This window comes from Mastigoproctus giganteus, chromosome 9 (assembly GCF_048544385.1).
Source record: "Mastigoproctus giganteus isolate SK-2022 chromosome 9, ASM4854438v1, whole genome shotgun sequence".
In the NCBI taxonomy this organism is placed as follows: domain Eukaryota; kingdom Metazoa; phylum Arthropoda; class Arachnida; order Uropygi; family Thelyphonidae; genus Mastigoproctus; species Mastigoproctus giganteus.
The window spans coordinates 165,253,898-165,277,577 of record NC_143583.1 but is presented as its reverse complement, the minus strand read 5'-3'; the positions used below and the strand labels follow the sequence as shown (position 1 = coordinate 165,277,577).

Here is a 23,680-nt window from a genome sequence, read left to right as displayed (position 1 = left end):
ATGTTAGCTCATCTAATATTATTGTCCATGAATTTCTATTTTGGACATTCTATTAGACTTTGATTGATTTTAATTGCTTCAAGTAAGATATTGATACAGACTTGACTGTTAAGAGGATTTCCAGCAATTCAACAGAAATAGACAGACAATAGCTGACAATAGACAGACCTCCAACAAATCATGCCCTGATGTTTTGGTGCCAAATTCCTTGGTAGACAAACTGGCTAGCATTATTTCAACTTTGCTGACACTGAGACCTCCTCATCCCAGGGTGGTTTCAGGAGGGCTTTCATTCAGGTATGGAACCTATTTTGCTGACGACGATGTCTTGCTTTCAGCTTTAGGATCTTTCCAGCTACAGAGCTGGCACCAGTTCCCACTGGTGTGGGACTTTCGAGCTGACAGCAGCAGTGATTCTGTTGCTGTGGAATTCCTAGGCTAACCACATTGGCTAGATTTGTTAGATCACAAATGCATTCGCCTGTGTGGGATATCCTCACCTTGCTCTTTGAAGCACAAAGAGCTGTCTTCTCGCCAATCTGGAAGCTGAATCTTCATTGATTGCCTGTCTGGTCTGTGCAGACAGTGGTTGTAACTATTGTCCTCCCAACACCGGGTGGTGAAAAGACCTAGGTTTGAAACCCATTGATGCACAAGGAATTTTAAAGGCAGGGGTTCTTGAAGTATGGGGGTGTATCCCCCTTTGGAAGAACACTTGGTTTTTTGGGGAAGGGGGGGATGCTCATTGTTTTCATGAAGCAATTTTTTTTAACAAAATATGGACAAACTATCCCACTAATCCAGGTACAAAGAGTTATTTATTTATCTCTATTATTTGTATTTTATTTCTTTGAGATTAAATGTATTAAAGTATATACAGTAATACCCCGACTTACGTGAACTCTGAGTTAAGCGGTTCTTGATTTTTTCGTTTGGCAACACTGCCGCCCACTATCTTCAAGGTTGTTTTTCATATGCTATTGATATACGGTGCGACGGCGGAGAGTGAGAGCAAAAGATGAACAAAATTCAACTTTGCTGCCACATGAGCTGCACACATATACAAGAATTTGCATTCCAACTGTCATATTTATATGGGTGCGTTCGAATTCGTGCTCAACTTTTGTCAGAAATTACATTGTTTTCACAAATAAAAAAACTTTCCAGGTTTTAAGATTTCCAAAGACTGACTGACAATGATGGTCGGCGGGAATGCAGCTGGTGACTGCAAGTTAAAACCTCTCTTAATATATCCCTCTGAAAACCCAAGGGTTTTAAAAAATATCTAAAATTAGCTTACCAGTGATTTGGAAGTCAAATCATAAAGCTTGGGTGACAGCTTCCGTTTTTGAGGACTGGTTTGGTCACCACTTCATACCCGAAGTCGAACGTAATTGCAAGTCTAAACAGATTCCATTTAAATTGATCCTTATTAACAATGCACCCGTTCACCCTCCTACCACCCTAATTAATTTCGACTGACATGTGAAAGTTGTGTTTTTGCCTCCAAACACAACCAGCTTGTTTCAACCGATGGACCAGGGAGTCATCAAAACATTCAACGCCTACAACACGAGGCGTTTGTTTGCACGTCTGAATGAAGCTATGAGACAAAATAGTGAGATGTCTGTTAAGGACTTTTGGAAACAATTCAATGTTTTAGATGCCATAAGAATCACTGAAGAATCTTGGGATGAAATTCACAAAAAAAACATTGAATGGTGTCTGGAAGAAGCTTTGTCCATTTTTTTTTTTTCAAAAATGAGACGAAAACAACGCCAGAAATTGATCATGTCGCTCATGTGATAGAAGAAGTTGTTAATCTTGCCAGGCAATTAGATTTGGAAGTCAATGGTTATGATGTCAACGAGCTGTTGGATTCACATAGTCAGGAGCTGACAATGAATGAGCTCATAGAGATGCGTGAGCAAAACGTCACTGAAGTATCCGACACTTCAGACCCAGTTCCACTAGAAAAGCACATGACAATTGCAAGTTTGACAGAAGGTCTCAGCTCAATTGAAAAGGGCTTAAAAATTTTAGAACACAGACTCCAGCGGAGAACGCGTTATAGCTACAAAGTAAGGAATAAAAAAATTAACTTGCTACGAAGAAATTCTGCATGAAAAAAAAGAAGGCGCTGTGTCGTCAGAGAATTTGTTAGATTTTATGAAGCCATCGACATCGAAATAACTTTTTTACGTAAGTCATTTATTTTTTTAATACATAATTTGTATTAATATGTATAAAGAACTGCAATTTTATTAATATTTTTCTTCTAAACTAGTGTTTTTGTTAGTCCTTGGTCCCAATTAAACAAAATTTATATGTATTCATATGCAAAGTTGTACCCCGACTTACGCGAATTCGACTTAAGCGATTTTCGTCGGACCCACCTATCGCGTAACTTCAGGGTATTACTGTATTAATTTATAAAAGTATGTATATTCATACTTGTTCTGAAAATTGGAGGGGTGTGCATGAAATTTATGAAAAATTTTAAAGCAGCTCAAGGTATAAAAGTTTGGGAACCTCTGTTTTAAAGGCCTTTTTCACTTTAGAGATGAATTAATCAGTGTCAGAGGTGGTAAACAAGTTCCTTTCCCCTATACAAAACAAATTTTCATCCAGCAAATTGACCACAGAACAAATGTAATTTATGGACAAGATACACATGAGCTTATAAGTTTGGCCTGGGGTGGTCATAATATATATGACAGATGATTATAGCCGACCGGGCTAGCCAGGTGGGTAAAGTGCCTGCCTGGCAACCCAAAGGTCGCGGGTTCGATTCCCGCCTCGGGCTTGGATCAAAGTACTGCAAAAACCTTGGGAGGTGCACTATGGCCACAGAAGCCGATGCGCCAACAACTATCAAACAAAAAAAAAAAAAAAAAAAAAAAAAGACAGATGATTATCTGTCTGTCATATCAGAGCCATCCAAGAACTAACTTACATGTTCAGGTGTATTACGTCTAATTTTAAAAAAATACAAAAGTGAAAAAAGTCCAAAACGTTCCTCATATCACTGACGTATTTCAACCAACCAGGGGATTTTCCACTCAAGGTGCAGAGGACAGTGATTATATTATCCAAATTCTTCCAGTGAGGGAAATCAGTACTGCTCATGACAGTCAATTAACTTGCTATTAGTCCCTCTTTTTCATCTCCTGCCATTACCCGCTTTAAATCAATTCATCTCCTGCCATTACCTGCTTTAAATCAATTCCTCTCCCACTACTACCCTAGTTTTTCACCCCTGCTTTCCCAAAGTCCATTCTGTAAGCAACTGTCTTCTACTGTTGGGGGTTGCCTTCAGTTCTTCCCCATTTTTCTAAACAGTTTTACACTCACAAAACTCATGTACTACATCCCATTTATTTCAACAATATTTTCAAGGGCTTGCCCATTGTCTGGAACGTACCTGACAGTGAGCAGTCCCATTACAGAGGGCAGAAATGGCCCATTTCCCCATGGCTAGGAACAGACATGTGGAGGTGGAATCAGAGAACAGCCTTTCAAGTGATCACTTGTTCCCTGCAAGTGGCCAGTTATATTGCACAATACAGCATCAATGCATGATATATTACAAAACACACCTGACTGGCATTGGCTCAAGTAGAGCATCTTCTCATTTTCACATATATGTATGAAACTTCTGAAGAAACCTAGACAGACACACAATGCTATGAAATATAAATCCATACGTATATGCCCACCTACTTTATATCACAGTATGGCCAGCACCAAATACCTTGGGATAATATTTGACTGTTGTTACTCCAACATGTCAAGTACATCAAAAATATCAAGAAACAAATAGGAAATATCATAAATATTATCAAAAAGTGGGGCTTTAAACTCCAAACCTTAAATTTATTGTGCTACCAATAATAACATATGGAGCAGGGGCTTGGGGGCATAGAGTCAATATACAGGCTGTAAGAAATCAAATTCTTCAGGCCCAAAAGGCCACCGTCATAGCAGTGACCAGGATCTGAAGGACGATCTTCACTTTTGCTCTGCAGGTCCTCACTGGCAAGATCCCAACTGATATGGAAGTTGCTTAATGCCAAATAAAGCACCTCAACAAAAGAAACATACAAGACAATGCTCACAACATCCAGACAGACCTCAACACACCTGCTAAACAAGACTTGGCTAGGATCAGAATGCTACTAGTTTCCAGATGACAGGAAAAAATGTAAAACTTAACAGCAAGGAGCAATCTGTAAAAAACCATTCTAGTAATAACTGCAAAAACTGTGCTAAATGGTTCATTCCAGAGCTGCATGCCTTCTTCCTGAAGATGGAATGCAGTAGTTTCAATGATAAATTATAAACTTCACAGCACGAGACTCACAGGCATTCCTGACTGCATCTGAGGAAACAGAGAATCCTAGGGCCACCCAATGCTCAATTGTCACTTATAAATTGACAACTGGACAAAACTCGAAACTGAAACTGGCTGCTACACAGAAGACCAAACACTGAAATTAATTGCAACCTGGACTAATTATGCAACTTCTATAGGCTTCCTGATGCTTTTTTCAAGTGGAGGAAGGCTATTATCAGTGAGAACAGCAACATCAACAAAATCCTGGCATACAAACATTGAGAGCAATATCAAATTGACCTGATAAACATTAATAACACCAATTTCTGTAACTAAACTGAACTTACACACAGAAACAAGAGACCAAACTTACATGTTACCTGACCAATGCAACATAAACTGACTGTGGTCTCCTAACTGAATTGTAGGATATAACAAACAAAGAAGTCCTCACCTGTGTTCATTCACCCCATGCAATTTACAAACATATTATATATGGGGCAATATGTCCAAAGTTGCTGATACGCATAAAACCCAATAACAACAACCTGTATTCACTTAATGCAAGGCACCTCCATAGCCAGGTGGGTAGGAGCAGCACACGCTTCTTGATTAGACCGGGGTTCGAGCCCGAGCCCACCAAATATGGGGGATGCAGAGAGGTCAGGGAATGACCACCACAGGGCTCATATTTGGTGAATATGGGCTTGGCACACCCAGGGTCCTGAGCTGGATATCATCATTCTTCTCTTTCTTGGTGATTTCCTACTTATCTCTCTCTCTCAGGGTAACTTGGGAATTATTTTTTTGCTGGTGCAGCATAAGCCACAGGCTTCCTTGCATCATATAGCTAATAATAATAATAACATATCTCCAGAGCAATATGGCCTTAGTTGCTAATGCTCCTAAAAACCAAATAACAAACAAACAACAACAAAATTTAATGCAACATCACCTCTGCAGGTCTTCTCTTCCTGGACATATCCTCAAGGATGTGGAAATCAACTTTTTCTTCCTTCCCCACCTGACTCCAACACTGCACCACACAACTAACTGAATACCTGGTGTACAACCTGCGACAAAACTCCCAAAAACAGACACCTCATGCACAATATGGAAGCCTTCTAACAAACTGTGAAGGCAATAACAAGCACTTGAACAACATTCCTATGTTACTGAAAAACCAACCAATGATGCCACCAAAACTGACAAGATCACCAGAAATGACAATCAATTCTACAAAGACTTAAAGCAGAAGTCATTTGCTAACTGTGACAGCAATATATTCTACTCGTGAAGAATACTGCTAATGCCATGGAAAAAATAGTCATAGAGACCCTCTTCTTCAACAACAAGATCACCAGACACGACAATCAACTCATAAGACCCATAAGGACTTATTCCCAAACACAGCCAACTTCACTGAAGAATTAGCTCCAACCCGATCTAGACATCAACCTTAGTAACATCACTCGACAGACAACATCTCCAACATAAGGAATGACTTCTCACCCTAGCAGAGATCACTGCTAATCCCAGACTCCAGGGTGGGATCCTAATGCTAATCCCCACCCAAAGGCATAGTGATATCTGATGGATATGTCACGTTGCCTACAGAATCACACCTTGGCAAAAAGCACTGCAGACCCTGTCTTCCTGGGGTGGGGAATTTTCATCCCAATATCCAGATGGGGTTCTTCTCTGCTGACCCCCACCTGAGGATCTTTGCTGTTACCCCCCCTAATTGGGGGGTGGGAACTCACTGCTGAATCTTACAAAGTGGTAGTTTTTCTGTATCCACTCTCCAACACTATCACAACTCCTTCCTACTTCCATGGGGATGCACCTCCAAACATCCTCCCCTCCCCTCTTCTACCCAATATCCTACCATTCTCCATCCCTATGAATTCAGACTTCTCCAGACCCTTGGTTCTGGGGATGCCCAGCAAGAGCTAATAGCAGAATCTGGTATGCCTCTACACAGCTAAGGATGGAAGTCAGGGGACAACTGATCTCTTGTTTGTCACACAGGTATGCTAAATTGCCTGATTCCAGCCATTCAACACAACAAAACATTGCACTTTACATAAACCAACACTAAACACAAAGGGCTAGCCTTTGTGTGTAATGTTGATTTATGCCTTCTTGTTGATTTGTGTCATTTTGTAGCTTGGAACTTGCCTAACCACAAGACGACACAGCAGCAAATGTGAGGAACCCTGGAGTCGGCAATAATTACTTAACAAGTACAGGTCACTCTTGAAAAAAAGCCGTGAATTAGGGTTGAATTTGAAAGTGTCTGCAATTCTGCCCAGACATGATAGAAGGAAGTATATGATGAGAGCCCTGTCGATCAATTCGGCCCTGGAAAGATTGTGCAAGGCAAAAGGGGTAGAATTTTTTTTCAGCCTGGTCTGTACTTATTAACAGGAGTGACTGCTTCTACAGGGATGGGATACGGAAAACTGCTAGATTGGGGGGATACAAGGACTAATAGATTAACAGTAGCCACTGGCAGAGAAGAAAGTGATTCTTGCACTGCTTCTATTGGAATGAGCCGCAGCCTGGAAAATAAGATGCAGGATATTTCAGAGACTGCTGGGAATCACTGGGGTACATATAAACACATAGGTTGTGTTAGGGTAGCTAAGAAAAAGAACAGGTGCATGTATACTTGCATGTACACCAATGCTAGGAGTTTAGTAAATAAATTTGATTAATTTGAGGTATTGCTCAAAACATCAAAGGCAAATATTGTGGGGATTTCAGAGATGTGGTGTCACACAGATATAAGGAATGCAGAACTGGAATTTGGGGAGTACAATGTCTACGGAAAGGATAGACAGGATAGGCAGGGAGGAGGGGTTATGCTATTAGTTAAGAAATACATAAAATCCAAGGAAGTGAAGCCAGTCAACATTGCTGGACAGTGCAGTGTCGAGTCAGTTTGGTGTGACATAAGCACTGGGAGATCAAAATTGAGAGTAGGAGTGTGCTATAGGCCTAATGACTCTGATGAGTATAATAAGAAACTGTATGGGGAAATAGAGTGGGCCAGTAAATCAGAGAGTCTTATAATGGGGGATTTTAATTTCCCAGATATTGACTGGAATTTGGGGGCTGGTCACTCACACACTAGCAAGGCTTTTGTGGATTTATTGGATGATTGTTTTCTACATCAGCATGTTCAAGAGGCAACTAGAGGGAGTAATACTCTTGATTTGATTATCAGTAGTGATTCTTCATGCATTAAGAATCTGCAGGTAAATGAACCACTAGGTGGCAGTGATCACAGCGTGCTGAAGTGGGATTTACTCAAAGAGGTAACTACCATTAGGGGTAAAGGGAAGGGATATTGCTTTTGGAAAGGCGACTACGATGGACTGAGACAGTATTTAAATTCTATACAGTGGGACCAACTGATGATGTTACCAACCGCAAATTCAAAATGGGAAGCATTCAAAGTACTTATCTTGGAAGCTACTAGGCTTTACATACCAAATAAGAAATATTTTTCAAGGTTTAGGCCTAAGTGGATGTCAGATGAACTAATGCGACATATGGCAGATAAGAAAAATGCATGGGATACATACAAATTAACACGTGACACAGAAGCCTACGATAGATACAAGTTGATCTGTAACCAAGTTACAAAGGAGGTTAGGCAGGCGAAGGCAGATTACGAGAAATCTTTGGCAAGGGATGCAAAGAAAAACAGCAAAAAGTTCTTTACTTATGTAAACTCTAGAAGGAAGGGGATGAATCAGATTGGTCCACTTGATATTGATGGGTCAACTGTTGATGATCCTGCTCAGGTAGCTAACAAACTAAATGAATATTTTGCATTGACATTCACACATGAGGAGTTATTCAGCGAGGGGAATGCCAGAGGTGTATTCAACTCTGGCAGTAAGCTAGAGAATCTTGTAATAACTGAGAGTAAAGTGGAGGACAAATTGTTGAGATAAATACAAGAAAGGCACCTGGGGTGGATGGGATCTATCCAGTTATATTAAAGGAGGCAGCAAAGGAAGTAAGCAAACCCTTAGCCATAATTATGAGAACTTCCTTGGACTCAGGGGAAGTACCCATGGACTGGAGATGTGCAAATGTGATCCCAATTCGCAAAGGAGGATCAAAGGGCAACACAAGTAATTATAGACCTGTTAGTTTAACTTCTGTTCCTGGAAAATTAATGGAGGCACTGGTTACAGAAGAACTGCAGGATCATCTAGACAAGACTTCAATTATAGCTCAGACACAGCATGGTTTTGTTAAGGGGAAGTCTTGCCTGACCAATTTGATTGGATACCATGATGCAGTCACAAAAGAACTGGATGCAGGGAATAACTTTGATATTATATACTTGGATCTTAGAAAGGCTTTTGATACTGCTGCACAAATTGGAGCAGTGTAGCATTGGAGGCAAATTGCTGCTATGGATAAAGGGGTGGTTGAGGGGAAGAAGACAGAGAGTGGTAATCAATGGACACTGCTCATCGTAAACTAATGTTATTAGTGGAGTCCCTCAGGGTTCAGTATTGGGTCCATTATTGTTTTCTGTATTTATAAATGATATTGATGATGGTATATCAAGTTTAATGTCCAAGTAAGCAGATGATATGAAGGTTGGCAGGGTTGTCAAGGACACTACTGACACTATGCTACTGCAACAGGATCTGGAAAGGTTGAGCAGATGGGCTGAGAGGCGGCAAATGAAGTTTAACATTGACAAATGTCAAGTACTGCATATGGGAAACAGCAACCCCAGAGCAACGTATCAAGTCTGTGGTACTACACTGACATGGTAGAGAATGAAAGGGACTTGGGGGTGGTTGTGCAGGCAGATATGAAGTTCTCTGAGCAGTGCAGATGGGCTGCAAGAGTAGCTCCTGGTGTATTGTCGATGATATATAAGAATTTTTCTAGCAAGGATAAGGAGGTGATTATTCCCTTGTGTAAGGCAATGGTCAGGCCACACCTAGAGTACTGTATACAAGTCTGGAGGCCTCATTTCAAGAGAGATGTAGAGATGCTGGAACGAGTACAGAGAAGGGCAACAAGATTAGTGAATGGAACAGAGGGGTGCTCTTACGAAGAAAGGCTTAAGTTTTGCAAATTACAGTGTCTGGGGACTAGACACCAGCGAGGTGATCTGATAGAGGTGTATAAAGCCTTGAATGGTTTGAGCATGCTCAATGCTGATGGGATTCTTCCTCTTGCTCAGAATAATCACCTGAGAGGGCATAAATTCAAATTGAGAAAAGACAGATGTAGGATAGACGTGAGGAAATTTGCCTTTAGCCAGCGGGTGGTTGGTTGGTTGGTGGAATAGACTTCCATCCCTTGTCGTGGAAGTTGATAGCCTAAATAAGTTTAAGGCTCAGCTGGACAGGTATTTCGAACGAACAGAGGGATGAAGTGGAAGTGGTTATTTTTTATTTATTTATTTATTATTATTATTTTTTTTGGCTGATGCTGCATAAGCTTGCTTTCTTGCATCAAATGCCTCTACTAATGCTAATGCTAAAAACCTCAACACATTGAAAACTGAATGGTAAGAACACGAGATGCCGTTACCAAAGAAGTTATGTTGCTGCTGTAGGGTTTTAGGTGCATCAGCAACTTAGGCCATATATAATATATCTGTAAATTGAGTGTTCTGAGGTCAATTTGCTGTTAGCTCGACAAAAAACCCAACGTTCCAAGCTCGGGTTTTTCGCTACCCTTTCCTGAGAAAGGATTACTGAGTCACATTATAAAAAAGGCCCATAAAAATTACTTGCATCATTGATGGGATTCAAAGTCAGGTCTTTTCCCACATAGTATGGGGAGGAAGGTGATTCTGCCAATGAGAGCTACTGAAGAAGTACTCAATTTCATAAAAAGGATACATGTACCAAAAGTAGTCCCTTGGGGTGTTATTTCAAACCCCTCAGCATATTTAAGGTTCAATGATTTAGGTTGGATTGCATTCATATTTGGTAACCACTGAGTCAGTCAGTATGTTATACCTGTAAATTACATAAATTCACTGGAACAATTTCTCAATCCCAAGCCTCGTTTGTACAATGGATGATAAAACAAATTTGTGAAAAATGAACTATATGCTTTTATTCAAGACAGTCATATTAGAAGACCCCTTATTAAATATTTTTACTGTTTGGACGGGAAGAAATCTACTTCGGTCCCAGTAGAGATGCTAGTTGCATGTACCAAGAAATTCTTATAATATAAAATACCCTTATGTGCACCAAGTGTGCACATTAAATATTGAAAAATCACTGCATGCAAGTTATCTAATAATTCAAAAAGCTACTTTACTTTTCCATTGTCACTATTCTACTCTACTAACTTAATGAGTAGAGAAAAAAGGATGTCTTACCTTTTAGTTTTCCCTTCTTAGCTACGGTATAGAGGGTTGGTTGCAGGAGAGATGCCATAAAAAGATAAAGAATGTACTTTTTAGTCAGGAAAGATCATTCTATTAGTGTTCATTATCATGATTACACTTGTATAAATTATCAGAATTCGCATAACTACTTATCATTAAAATATACAAAACAACCTTCAGATAAACTGAGGTCAAAATCAGAATAATGATGTATTCCTGTTAATGAAACAATACTGATGAAATATCATTAAAAGCATTGGATCTGGCATGGGCAAGATACCAAGTGTGTTTATACCAAAAGAGCACTTTATGCACCAGAAAGGACAAGGCCATTAGCAAACTGGATCCTAAATTAAACACATGCATCCCCAACTAAAATAATATACCACGACTTTAATTTCACCTCAAAGCCTAGGCAACTCCAAATTGTGCTCTAGACCCTCAGTCATTGGACTCTGCAGTGAAAGATAAGGATAGCAGGGACAAAGAGGTTATCCCACTGAATAAGGTAATGGTTAGGCATCATCTTGAGTACTGCATACAGGTCTGGAGGCCTCATTTTAGAAAGGTTGTAGATATGCTGGATTGAGTACAAAGAATGGCGACAACCTCTGGGAAGGGAACAAAAGGGTTCTCTTCCAAAAAAGGATTCAGTTTTGAAAACTGCAGTGCGTAAAGATTAGGCATCTGCTAGGAGATCGAAATGAGGTGTTTAAGGTCTTGAATGGATTGAGTAAGCTCAATGTTACCAGAATCCATCCTCTTGCTCACACAAGTCACATGAGGGTGCAAAAATTCAAACTGAGCAAGGATGGTTGCAGGATAGATGTGCAGAAGTTTTGCTTCAGCCAGCAGATGGTTGATTGTTAGAACAAACTTCCATTTGCTGTTGTTGTAGGAGTGAGTAGTATGAATAAATTAAAGGAAGTAGAAAAAATTTTGGAGGGGTAGATGAGTGATGGGGTAGGATTTTTTATTATTTTTTTTGGCTGATGCTCTATAACCAGGCTTCTCAATTTAATTAAGTAAATGGCCACTAACCTTCACTGTTGAATCTCTGGCAGGCCAGTCATCAGTCAGTGAGAAAAGTGATACTTTCAGTCCCTCATCATATCCTTGTAGTTAGGCTCATAGCTTATGCATGCGAATCGCAGGAAGTGTTCCGTATTTTCATCAGTAAGCGAGCTCTTTTATCTTGACTTAATGAATGTTAATAAGCTAAAAGTACTTTCACAAATCCAGGCTGAACCAAACATTGTTAGAATTTTTATAGCCATTGTTGTGATTTCAGGATATTTGTTAATGGTATGTAGATCTATCCAAATTTTTGTGTAGTGAGTAGACTTACTTAATTCAATAATAGTTGATTTTGTTGTAAATTCACACATTTCCAATTTAAACTGAGCCTCAAACTATTCAGATGTGCTTTCTACTGATAGAGGGTCGGCAGCAAGTTATAGCACACTGTTTGCCTTCCACATTTTTGAATCTATGATCAAACTCACTTTTCAGTTTATTTCAGAATTCTAATATTATATCAGTTGCACACATATTTGTTACTTCATCTTGAAAATTTTTAAAAGTAAGAAAGAAAATAAATTCATTACTTCTAACATCTTGAATGAAAAGCTCTAACTTTCTTTTTGAAACTTAAGGTAGACTCACTAATTAGAGTTCACTAATGTTTTTTTCACCTTTTCCTTTTGAAACGAATGTTTAGATCATTAATGTAAGAAAAAACATCAACCAAGATTAGAAAGATGATGGGCATCCTGCAAAATATCAGTAAAATATTTAGTTTTATCACTGTCTTCAATCTGCTGCAAAAAACTCAAATTTTCACTTCTTAAATCACAAATCCTTTTTAGCATTCTTCCCTTGCTTAACTATGTCACATTGTTTTAAGCAACCCAGTCAGGAAACTCAAAATAAACATCATTTGACAGTGCTGATTTTGTGTGACAGTGCCGATTTTGATCACAGAAAATTTACTAAAAATTTAATCATTTCAATCAGGAAAAATTGAAAGGTCCCCAGTCAGATTTGAACACAGTGCTACAGTATGTATAATACAGTGCTATAAAATAAGACGGTTTTGTTTCTTTAAGCCTGCCAGCAAACCTAATGCTTTCATGGCTGGAGCTCCATCTGTTGTAATGGAAAGCACATCTTTATTTCAAAATTCTTTGGAAGTTAATAATTTTAAAACTTCAATTACAGATCACTTCTCCTGTTGCCATGCAGAGCTATCAGTCCCAACAAATCTTCAACAAATACACTGCCATTAAGAATCACACAAAAACTGTCAGCTGGGCTATATCTGCAAAATGCCAAGTTTCATCTAAGGCTAACGAAAAGTATTTGCATGCAAACATTTCAGCACATGATTGATCAGTTACGTTCTTTACAAGTTCATGACAGCATCTTATAGTGATATCATTTGATAAAGGAATATTTTGAAACTTTTTAATTGTTTCTTCCCTGTTCAATAACTTTTACTGTTTCTAATCTGCACTGTTGCAGCACCTTAGTATGAGCAAAGGTTAGCATTTTTTTTAGCTAGAATCCAGGATACTTTCAAAGAAGCTTCTGAACATTTTTCCTGTGATGCAGAAGGTCCACACAATATTACACTGGCCTGTCTGTATGGCAATTTTAGGTTATCTAGCTTAATTTCTCTGGATTTCAAATGTAGGGGAAATTCTACATGAAAATCATTATATTTGGTTTCATACTGTCTTTTCAGGTACATACATTAACTGACAGGATTCATTATAGTTGAACACATGGGTAAATTATTAAGTAGTATGAAACAAAAGTTATTTGTCCATTCTGTTTTAAACTGATGATTTCTACTCTCAACATTTTTGGCAAAAATTTAATAAAAACAATAAAAAAAATAAAAGAATGTAATTAAATCTTCACAGAAAATGCATAAATAAAGTAATTATATTACAGTTTGCATGAACTCAGCCACAAAATATGCATGTAAAACACAATGTCATCACCTGATAAAGATAAAAAAAAAATATATGGGTGTAATTCGTTTTGTTTCATTTATATGAATAGTTAATTTTAAAAGTAGCTACCGTGTAATTTCAGGTATTCTTAAAGAAAAAATTTCCATTTTTTAAAAGTTACTCTAGTATTGAAAAATGGTTGGATTTCAAGCATTTACATTGAATTATAAAATAGCTATATCAGCAACCATGTAGATATCAGCTCTCAGTAAGCAACTTTCATCATGACAGAGAGGTACAATGCTCCAGTGGTAATATCAGTAATTACAGCAACTCAGCTGTTCTCAGCATGGCAGTAGATTCAAAATAAATTCTATGAAAATGAATCCATATTTATTACATTTGTCCCATTTTTTCAGCAATTTCCATACTCTTCAGCTACTAACTGGAGTGCCAGTTCAAAAACCCTGACAGGCCAGAAGTAACCCACGGGACACTATTTGACAAGTCAATCTCTATAAGATTGCTTTTTAGATAAATTTCCATTACTAATACTAATAATGAACACATTTCTTCCTTAAAGCTTTCATCTTGCCTAAAAATGCAGATTATTTTCTCTAAATTTTTGCAATTATTAATATATAGCTAAAAGTTATATAATACAAAGTAAAAAGTTACATAATACAAAGCAATAAGTTTATTTTTATTAGCTATATGGTGCAAGAAAGCTTCAGGGTTATGCTGCACCAGCTAAAAAAAAAAAAATTCCTGACAGAGAGACTTAAAAGTAGAAGAGAATCACCAAGAAAGAGATGAATGATGATATCCAGCTGAGGACCCTGGGTGTGCCAAGCCCATACTCACCAGATGGGAGCCCCTGGGGTTAGTTATATAACACAGATAAAAAGTTATATATTAATAGTTACTAAGACATAAGCAATGGCAAATTTGAATATGGGAAGTACAATGTATACAAGAAGGTCAGTCACAACAGGAGAAGTGGAGGCTATGCTGTTAGTTAAGAAGCATAATAAATCTAAGGCAGTGCATCCAGTCAAAATTTGTGATCAGTGCACACTGAATTAATTTGGTGTGACATAAGCACTGGAAAAGCAAAAATGAGAGTAGAAGTGTGCAAAGGCCTAATCACTGTGATAAGTAAACCAAACAGCTATACAGAAATATAGCTGTTTGGTATATTTATCAAACAGCTATTTTTCTGAAATAGTTTTTCAAGTAAACAGGTATTACTTTAAAAATGGGCCAGTAAATCAGAATGTATTACAATGGGGGATTTTAATTCTCCAGATGTTGACTGGAATTTGTGGGTTGATCGTTCACACAATAGCAAGAGTTTTGTAAGTTTATTGGATCACTCTTTTCTATAACAGGATGTTAGAGATGCAATATGAGGAAACAATCTCCTGATCTGGTTATCTGCAGTGATGTGTCATGATTAAGAATACAAAAATAAAAGACCCACACGGTGACAGTGATCACAGTGTACTAATGTGGAATGTAATGAAAGAAATAACTGCTGTCAAGGGCAAAGGGAAAGGATTTTGCTTTTGTAAGGGCAATTACAGTGGAATCAGACAGTTTTAAAATTCTGTGCAGTGAGACCAACTGATAATGGTACAAACAGCAAATTCTAAATGGGAAGCATTCAGGGAATCAATCATAGAAGCAACAATGCTTTTCATACCAACTAAGAAATACTGTTCAAAGCTTACACCTAAAGTGATGACAGATGAACTTGTGGCAGAGAAGAAAAATGTGTGGAATGCATATAAATTATCAGGTAATACAGAAAAGTATTGTATATATAATTTAGTCTGTAATCAAGTCAAGGCATACAATGAGAAGTCACTGGAAAAGAATGTAAAAGAAGAGTAGCAAAGTGTTCTGTGCTTATATTAACAGTAGATGGAAGGGAGTTTAATCACATTGGGCCACTTGAAGTCAGTGGGTTAACCATACATGAACCAATTCAGATTGCTAATAAACCGAATACGTATTTTGCATCTCCAATCACACATGAGGAACTATTTAGGGAAAGGGGTGCCAGAAGTTTATCAAACTCTAACAAGGAGCTCAATAATTTTGGGATAATTGAAAGGAAAATGGAAAAGAATTCATTGAAGATAAACATAAAAATGGTGCCTGGAGTGGATGAGATCTATCCAAATATATTAAAGGAAGCAGCAAATTAGGTAAGCAAACCCATGCCCTAATTAAGAGAGAATCAGTGGATTCAGGAAGTTCCCTATGGACTGTAGATATGAAAATGTATTCTGAATTAACATAGGGGGATCAAAATGCAACATGACTAATTACAGTCCTGTTAGCTTAACACCTGTTCCAAGGAAAATAATGGAATCACTGGTTACAGAAGTAATGCTAGACCATCAGACAGGAATGAAATTATACTGCAGTCACAGCATGGATTTATTGAGGCAGTCTATTCAGTCCGATTTGATTGGATACTATCATACAGCAATTAAGAAACTGGATACAAAAAATATTTTGATATCATACATTTGAATTTCAGAATGGCTTTTGATACTATTGCACAGACTTTTATGTGCAATAAAAACTGTACAAACTGGAACACTGTAGCAAGGGCAAGTTACTTCAATGGATAAAGGGATGACTGAGTGGAAGAAGACAGTGGTTTCAAACGACACTGCTCTTTGTGGACTAATGTTATTAGTGGAGTCCCCTGGGTTCAATTGCTGTTTTCAATATTTATTAATGATACTGATGACGATATATCAGACTTAATTTCTAATTTTGGAGATGATACAAAGGCTGGAAAGGTGGATAATGACTACTTAGTATTCGTAGAATTTTTTCTGTTCGAAAATTGCCACCATTGTTAAATTATCAGGTAATAGAGTACATTAGCTCATATGGTATAGCAAAGCATTTAGGAATCTAGTAGCTTGGTGTAGTGGTGCCAATTGATCAATTCAATTTATTAATCTTATTACATTTCATTGTCAAACAATTAAATTGAATATAAATGGAAATCATGCTCCAGAACAGAGCAGCAAAACATTAGGCACAAAGTAGGGGGAGTGCTGTGGATCGGTGGAGAACCAAGGGGGCGATTCTCCAATGCAGCACAGTCTAAAAAAATGTGCAACTAGTGAAACTTATGTTGGACCATTCTGGAACAGGACATGATCTAGCCAAGGAGAATGTCGTTGTGTATGTTAGGTGCAGAGAGTTTAAAGAAATCGGGCACCAACTCAGCATTCAGAGGAGCATCTATGAGATGTTTGAGGAATAGGACAGATGATCTAGAAGGAATTAAATTGGGGGATCCATCAATCTCTCAGATATCCAACTCAATACCGTGCTACAGGCAACGTGGTGGCAATCTTAAAGGCAGAATGCGCTGGTCCCACAGGAGCTAGTTATTATTGGTGATACAATTGTCAGGGAAACAGGAAATACAATATATTGTGCTAGTATGAACCAGAGCTTATAATTCTCAATACGTTGATATCAATATTTGTAAAAGAATAAGAGAAGTTTACCTCAGTATGATACGAAGAACACTTCTGTATGATACTCTCCAGAAATTAAAACGAAAACAATTAAAAAAAAATCGAAAATCATACATTACAGTAAGAAATCATTAACAATGATTAAAAATCAAATGAACACAATTAAAAATCAATTTAAAGCAATTAAAAATTAAATAAAAAATTAAATTTTTTACTTCATTACTTCACAATTTACTTTACAATTAAGCTCTTATTGCTAATTCGAAAATTGTAGATCTCTTAAAGTACCATTTATAACTGACACAATATAATAGCATAGCTTAATTTAATTTATTATGGTACTCACCTTTTTATAATCTGCATTGATATTAGAATAAAATGGATGATAATTTTAAATTTAAGTTAGCGTGAATAAGTTAGAATTTAAAAACAGAATTAAAATATGCGCAACGAAGTAGAATTGCACATCTTCGTCCTTGGTTGTCAATGTTGAAATTGGAACAGTTGAAGTTATATGATTGAAAACAGAAGGCCAAGATTGGCCTTCCGTTTTATTCTATCATCCATTTTATTCTAACATCAAATGCAGATCACAAAAAGGTGAGTACCATAATAAATTAGATTATGGCTATTATTATTATTAAGTTATTAACTATTATTATTATTATTATTATTATTATAAACAATTCAAGGTTTAATACAGAGACAAAAGTTAATCACACAGCCAACAACACAAACACTGGGAGTAGCAAGATTAAGCTTAGGAAACCTTGGATGACTAAAGAAATAGAACTAATGGTACAAAGGAATAAATATTTCAGGCAGTATAGAAATTGTCCATCAAAGAAAGAACATTATCACAATTATAAAACACTCAGAAATAAAGTGACAGGTATGATAAAAAAGCAAAAAAACAGTTATTACAATCATCTTTTCATGGATAAGCAGATAACACAAAAGGATAAATGGAGCATTATAAATAACATGTTAAGTACATGGAAGAAAAAGTCAAGGAGAAACCAAATTAAAACACTAGTAGAACAGATTTCTGGTGCAAACAAACAATATGAGGCTGCAAATAGGTTTGCCAAAGCTGTATTAGATCTCAACAGATATTTAATACATTATTGCCAAGATTCCTTTACTCAACAAGATAGGCTTCCTCAGATAATGAACTCTTGTGTAGTCTTAGCTCCACATTATACTGAGATTCTTCAAATTATAGAACAATTAAAGAACAAGAAATCTTATGGACTGGACTGTATTACAGTAACCGAGGTAAAGAGAAACAAAGAACAGTTCTCAGTTCTCTTGGTAGAGCTAATAGCACGGATGTTAGAGTCGGGCAGCTATCCTACAAATTTACTCTCATTTAAGATAATTCCTATATATAAAAAGGGACCACCTGATGACTTTTGCAATTATAGACCAATAACAATACAGTCAGTTTTAAATAAGATAATATAAAATTATATATTTTCCCATATAAGCAAATATTTACATCAATATGGACTGTTAAACAACTCTCTATTCTCATATCAGAAGAGCAAGAGCACACAGACATTATTAGAGAACTTGTAGACTCTCTAAACTTACATTTAAACAACAATAACTTCATATTGATTTTATTTATAGATTTGACCAAAGCATATGCCCTAATTGATATCCCAATATTGCAAAAGAAATTACTGAAATATGATATAAGGGGAAGACTCAATCAACTCCTAGCAAATTACTTAACCAAGAGAAAAATAACAGTAGAAGTAGAAAATACAAAGGGAAAATCTTATAAGGTAAAGAGAGGAGTACCTCAGGGCACTCATGCTGAAGGAGTTCGAAGTAATTAAGAACTCCTTTATAAAAATTTATGCAGATGATATAATCTTATATACAATAGGAAAGAACCTAACAAAAATGGCAAATGATTTACAACAGGATGCAATACATTTACAAACTTCGTTGCACGATGATAAATTAGCACTCAGCTTTGAAAAAACAAAATTTTTGGTAATAACACCTCCTCATCAAACCTTGGACATTCAACCCTCTATCAAATTGCACAAACATGATTGCCTACATGATCAGAATTTCAAGAATTGCAAATGTCTAACTGTGGAAGAAGTTTCAAATCATTGTTACCTTGGGTTATGGATTGACTACAGTCTAAGTTAGGTAATGCATATAACAAACTTGTACAAAAAAATGAGATTTTATGTGTATTTTTTCTACTACACTAAGAATAAGTTAAATCTTAGAACAAAAGTTACCTTATTTTATGCATTAGTGGACTCCCAACTTGATTATTTAGTAAATATATGGGCACGGGCAAATAAAACAGAAATAAGGGCAATAAACAACTTAATGAATAGGATTCTGAAACTTTTAATGGGGACAAACTCTTGGAATGACCTGAACAAGAGAAGGCAATTTTTGTTGAAACATAAAATACTGTATCCAGTTCAAAAACTGAAGTTAAATCTATTCTTAAAAAATCTTAACACTATTTTTGAAGAGTCGAATCTGCAAAGAAATGTCTCACAAAATTTAAGGAACCCAAAAGCAATTACTTTGCCTCACCCTAGGATACTAAATAGATTTGGAGATAGGCACACAATGAATATAATAAACAACTTGTTGGCTAGCATTGATTTCAGGCTCAGGAGAAGTTACCCCATCTCCAAATTAAAATTCCTAATAAGAAAATTCTTGATACTCAATGACACAGTAGATTAGAATTGATATGCAGATAAACTACTACCTCTGTTTACAGTGAGGAATATACTATGTGTAGTGACTTCATAGTCTTTTCTGTAAGATAACAAATTTGTACAAAACTGTTGTAAAGGAAGAATTACAACTTGTTGTCAAGAAATTTACTTTTCTTAACAAGTTCATTTATTGTAAACGAATTCTCTTGATAAATAAAATTGTATTGTATTGTATTGTAAGTAAAAAATTAATTTAAAGACAAAAATTCAAAACGATTTTCCTTCCTGAAGCTGACAATGCTTTTCGACCACATGTCTGATCACAGGAATGAAAATTACTGAATAGGTTGTTATTTGGTTTTTAGAAACATTAGCAACTAACGCCATATTGCTCTGGTGCAGTGGTCATTCCCTAACCTTTCTGCTTCCTCCGTATTTGGTGTACTGAATAGGGGTAAGCATGGAACTTAAATAGGGATTATTTGTCTTTGTGCATGTGCATAAAGGACCATGAGTCAAAGAATAGATATGGCCAGCGAACATTAACAGAATTCTCATGTAATTTAATTTTGACAGTTTATGCAATTAATAGTCTCTTACAATTACGTTGGACACTAAGTATTTTGCCCTCGTTAAAAAAAAAAAAAACTATGTTCTTCATTAACGGCATGAAAGGCTAATTCTGACGCTGCTGAATGAGAAGCAAAAACTGAGGCCACATGTTGATTAACACGAAAATTAGGAGGAAAGCGCGTAGAACCCTGATAAGAAGGGTTGCAATCACCACAAGAAATGTTGTATTTTTTTTTTTTTTATGTAAACCCCAAACACAAAAGGTATTAGAAACTACAGTACTTAGTACCATGCTTGGGCTGGAGGTTGAGAAGACGAAAGAAGATATTTATTGACATTGGACTTGAACTTCTGTAGACTGAAATTTTCAGGAAATACGTAAGAAGGAAGGTTGTTCGAGAAAATGACAGTTGAATGAAGAAACGAGAAAGATGAAAAGTAGGTTCTGTGAGTTTGAAGTTGGACAGTAAATTGATGTCGACTGGTGGCGGCACCTGTTCAGACTGTTTTGAGAGAAGGAGCGGGAATTATAGAAGCCAATTCAGAAGAACAGTGCCCAAGGAAGTATCTGTAGAAGAGGCATGCAGCAGAAACAGTACGTCTATAGGACATCGAGTGGAAAGACTCTGTTAGAGATGAATCATTAATTAATCTAACTGCCCTCTTCTGAATGGAATCAAGAAGCCTGAGAGAGGTTTTGGGGGCACCAGCCCAGATGCGGAACAATATTCCATGGCAGGGCAGATTTGGCGATTTACACAGAGTGAGCAGCTGTTTAGAAGAAAAGTAACGCTGACAGCGAAAGAGAAAACCAAGTTTTTTAGATGCAGAGGAAGCAATATTTGTAATGTGCTTGTTTCAAGAGAGATTAGAAGTTAGGGTAATCCCCAAAAGAGATCATTTTGCCTAGAAATCGGAATGTCACTAAAGATAAGCATAGGAGCAGAAGAATCCTTTTTGCGAGATATAAGACAAGACTGAGTTTTAGAAGGATTGAAATCAACTAAAGTTGTCTTTGCCCCACTGGAGAATTACCTGAAGATCAGCATTTAAGGAATTGGTACCAGATTTTCGAGAAGTTGAAGCTGACTGAGCAGGACAAGGTTTCTCAAAATGGAAAGTGGAATGCAATGTGCCATCACCGGAAAAACTATGGATAGGATTTCCAGTCAATGGAAGAAGGTCATTAATATACAAGGGGAAAAGAGTGGGGGAAAGAACTGAACCTTGGGGGACACCGGCATTAGTGGAGAAGATACAAGACAGAGAGTCATTTACCATCACCCTCGGTGAGCGATCAGAGAGAATACTGGATAACCAATTACTAAAAACAGTTGGCAAACCATAGGATGGAAGCTTGTTTAGAAGACCTTTATGCCAAACACGATCTAAAGCCTTTGACATGTCAAGAGCAACTACTTGTGTTTCACCGAACCTTTCCATTGAATTAGTCCATAAATGGGTATCATAAGCCAGAATATCACCAGTGGATCGACACTGACGGAATCCATACTGGCGATTGTTGATCAGACGGAAGGTTTCTAGGTAGTTTAAGAGTTGCCGGTTAATTGATTTCTCCATTACTTTAGAAAGAGTAGAAGTAATTGCAATGGGACGATAATTAGATAGGAGGGATTTGTCACCCTTTTAAGGAACTGGCTGGATATAAGCAAATTTCCAAGCAGAAGGAAAAACACCTTTGGAATAAGAAAATGAAAAAAGGCAGCAAAGAATAGGAGTAAGTTCAGGAGCACAGGTTCTCAGAACAAGTGGAGAAATACCATCCGGACCTGGAGCTTTCTTAGCATCACGATTCGTCAAAATCCTTCTGACATCCTTTTGACGGAAGACCACAGGAGGCATTGAATGGAGCGTGTTGGGAATGGTGGGAGATGTTTTACCAAGATCATTAATACATGAGTTGGAAGGAAAATGGGATGCTACCAGGTCAGCTTTATTCTTCACTGAAGTGACAACAGAACCATATGGTTTGGGCAGAGGAGGGAGCAGAGATGGGCAAAAGTTGCGGCCAATAGTTTTGGCAAGAGACCAGAATGCTCGACTACCATTAGGGCAAGAAGCAGATTTTCTACTATTAGCCTGTGCAAACTAATTTGGACTGATTAATAACTGCTTTACAATTGTTGCGAGCTTTGGTGTAGGCAGAAAATGAAACTGCAGAATTAGAAACAAGCCAATTATGATATGCAACATTCTTCTCTTGAACAGCCTTACCACATTTATTGGAAAACCAAGGTTTAGATAAAGGACGAGATTTTAAAGTGGAGTGTGGGATAAAGGATTTCATTCCTGCAAGAATAATTTCACTGACACAATCTGAGCAAAACGTTGACATCAGAAGTTTCGAAACAGTAATCCGACCAAGGAAAAGAAGAAAAGAAGTCTCGCAGGTCATCCCATTGTGCATTCTTGTAATGCTAAACAACACGAGGTTGGGAATAGCCATGAGATAAAGGTTCCATTGGAGAAGAGACAATCACCAAGTTGTGATCTGAAGTGCCTAAAGGACTTCTCACTTTGACCGTGTACTTAGAAGGGTTGTTTGTGAGAAAAAGATCAAGCATATTGGCTGTATGATTAGGATTGTCCGGTATTCTTGTAGGTAAATGAACAATCTGTGCAAGGTCATTAGAAATTGCAAAAGCCTCAGCATCTCGACCAGCTGGGTCGGTGTGACTAGAAAATGGAAGCCAGCTGGAGTTGTGAACATTAAAATCACCAAGAAAAATTACCTCACTGTTAGGAAAGTTGTACTGGAGAAAGTCAAGTTGCATAGAGAGGAAGTCAAAGAGCTCCAAGAGACTAGTGGAGTTGGGAGAACGGTAGAGACAACAGATGAATTTGACACAATGAGGTAGAGAGATTTTAAGCCAGAGAAGATCAAAGAGAGGAGATTCCAAATTGCCAAGTCTCTGACAGGTAATACCAGAACGGACATATGCACAAGTACCACCTTTGAGGCAAAAGGAATCATACAGTGAATAATTTGGGCATTTGAGATGAGCAGTAGTTGAATCAACCGATAACTGAGATTCTGTCAGAAAAAGTACATGGGGTTTGGCAGACTGCAAGTGGAAATGGACATCGTTGAGATTAGAATTAAGACCATGTATATTTGTGAAATGAATTAGGAAGTGCTTGGGAGGTTTAGATCTTTTCGCAGATAAGATTGC

At 37.3% G+C, this 23,680-nt stretch overlaps 1 protein-coding gene across 1 annotated transcript in view; it reads right to left on the bottom strand.

The window, feature by feature from the left end:
• LOC150080869 (voltage-dependent calcium channel type A subunit alpha-1-like) overlaps nt 1–23,680 on the bottom strand; it is a 1,489,217-nt gene that overhangs the window by 1,312,743 nt on the left and 152,794 nt on the right. The window contains exon 9 of the mRNA XM_090381686.1: nt 10,722–10,742. Coding sequence (XP_090237812.1) covers nt 10,722–10,742 — 21 coding nt within the window. The remainder of the gene's footprint in view (nt 1–10,721; nt 10,743–23,680) is intronic.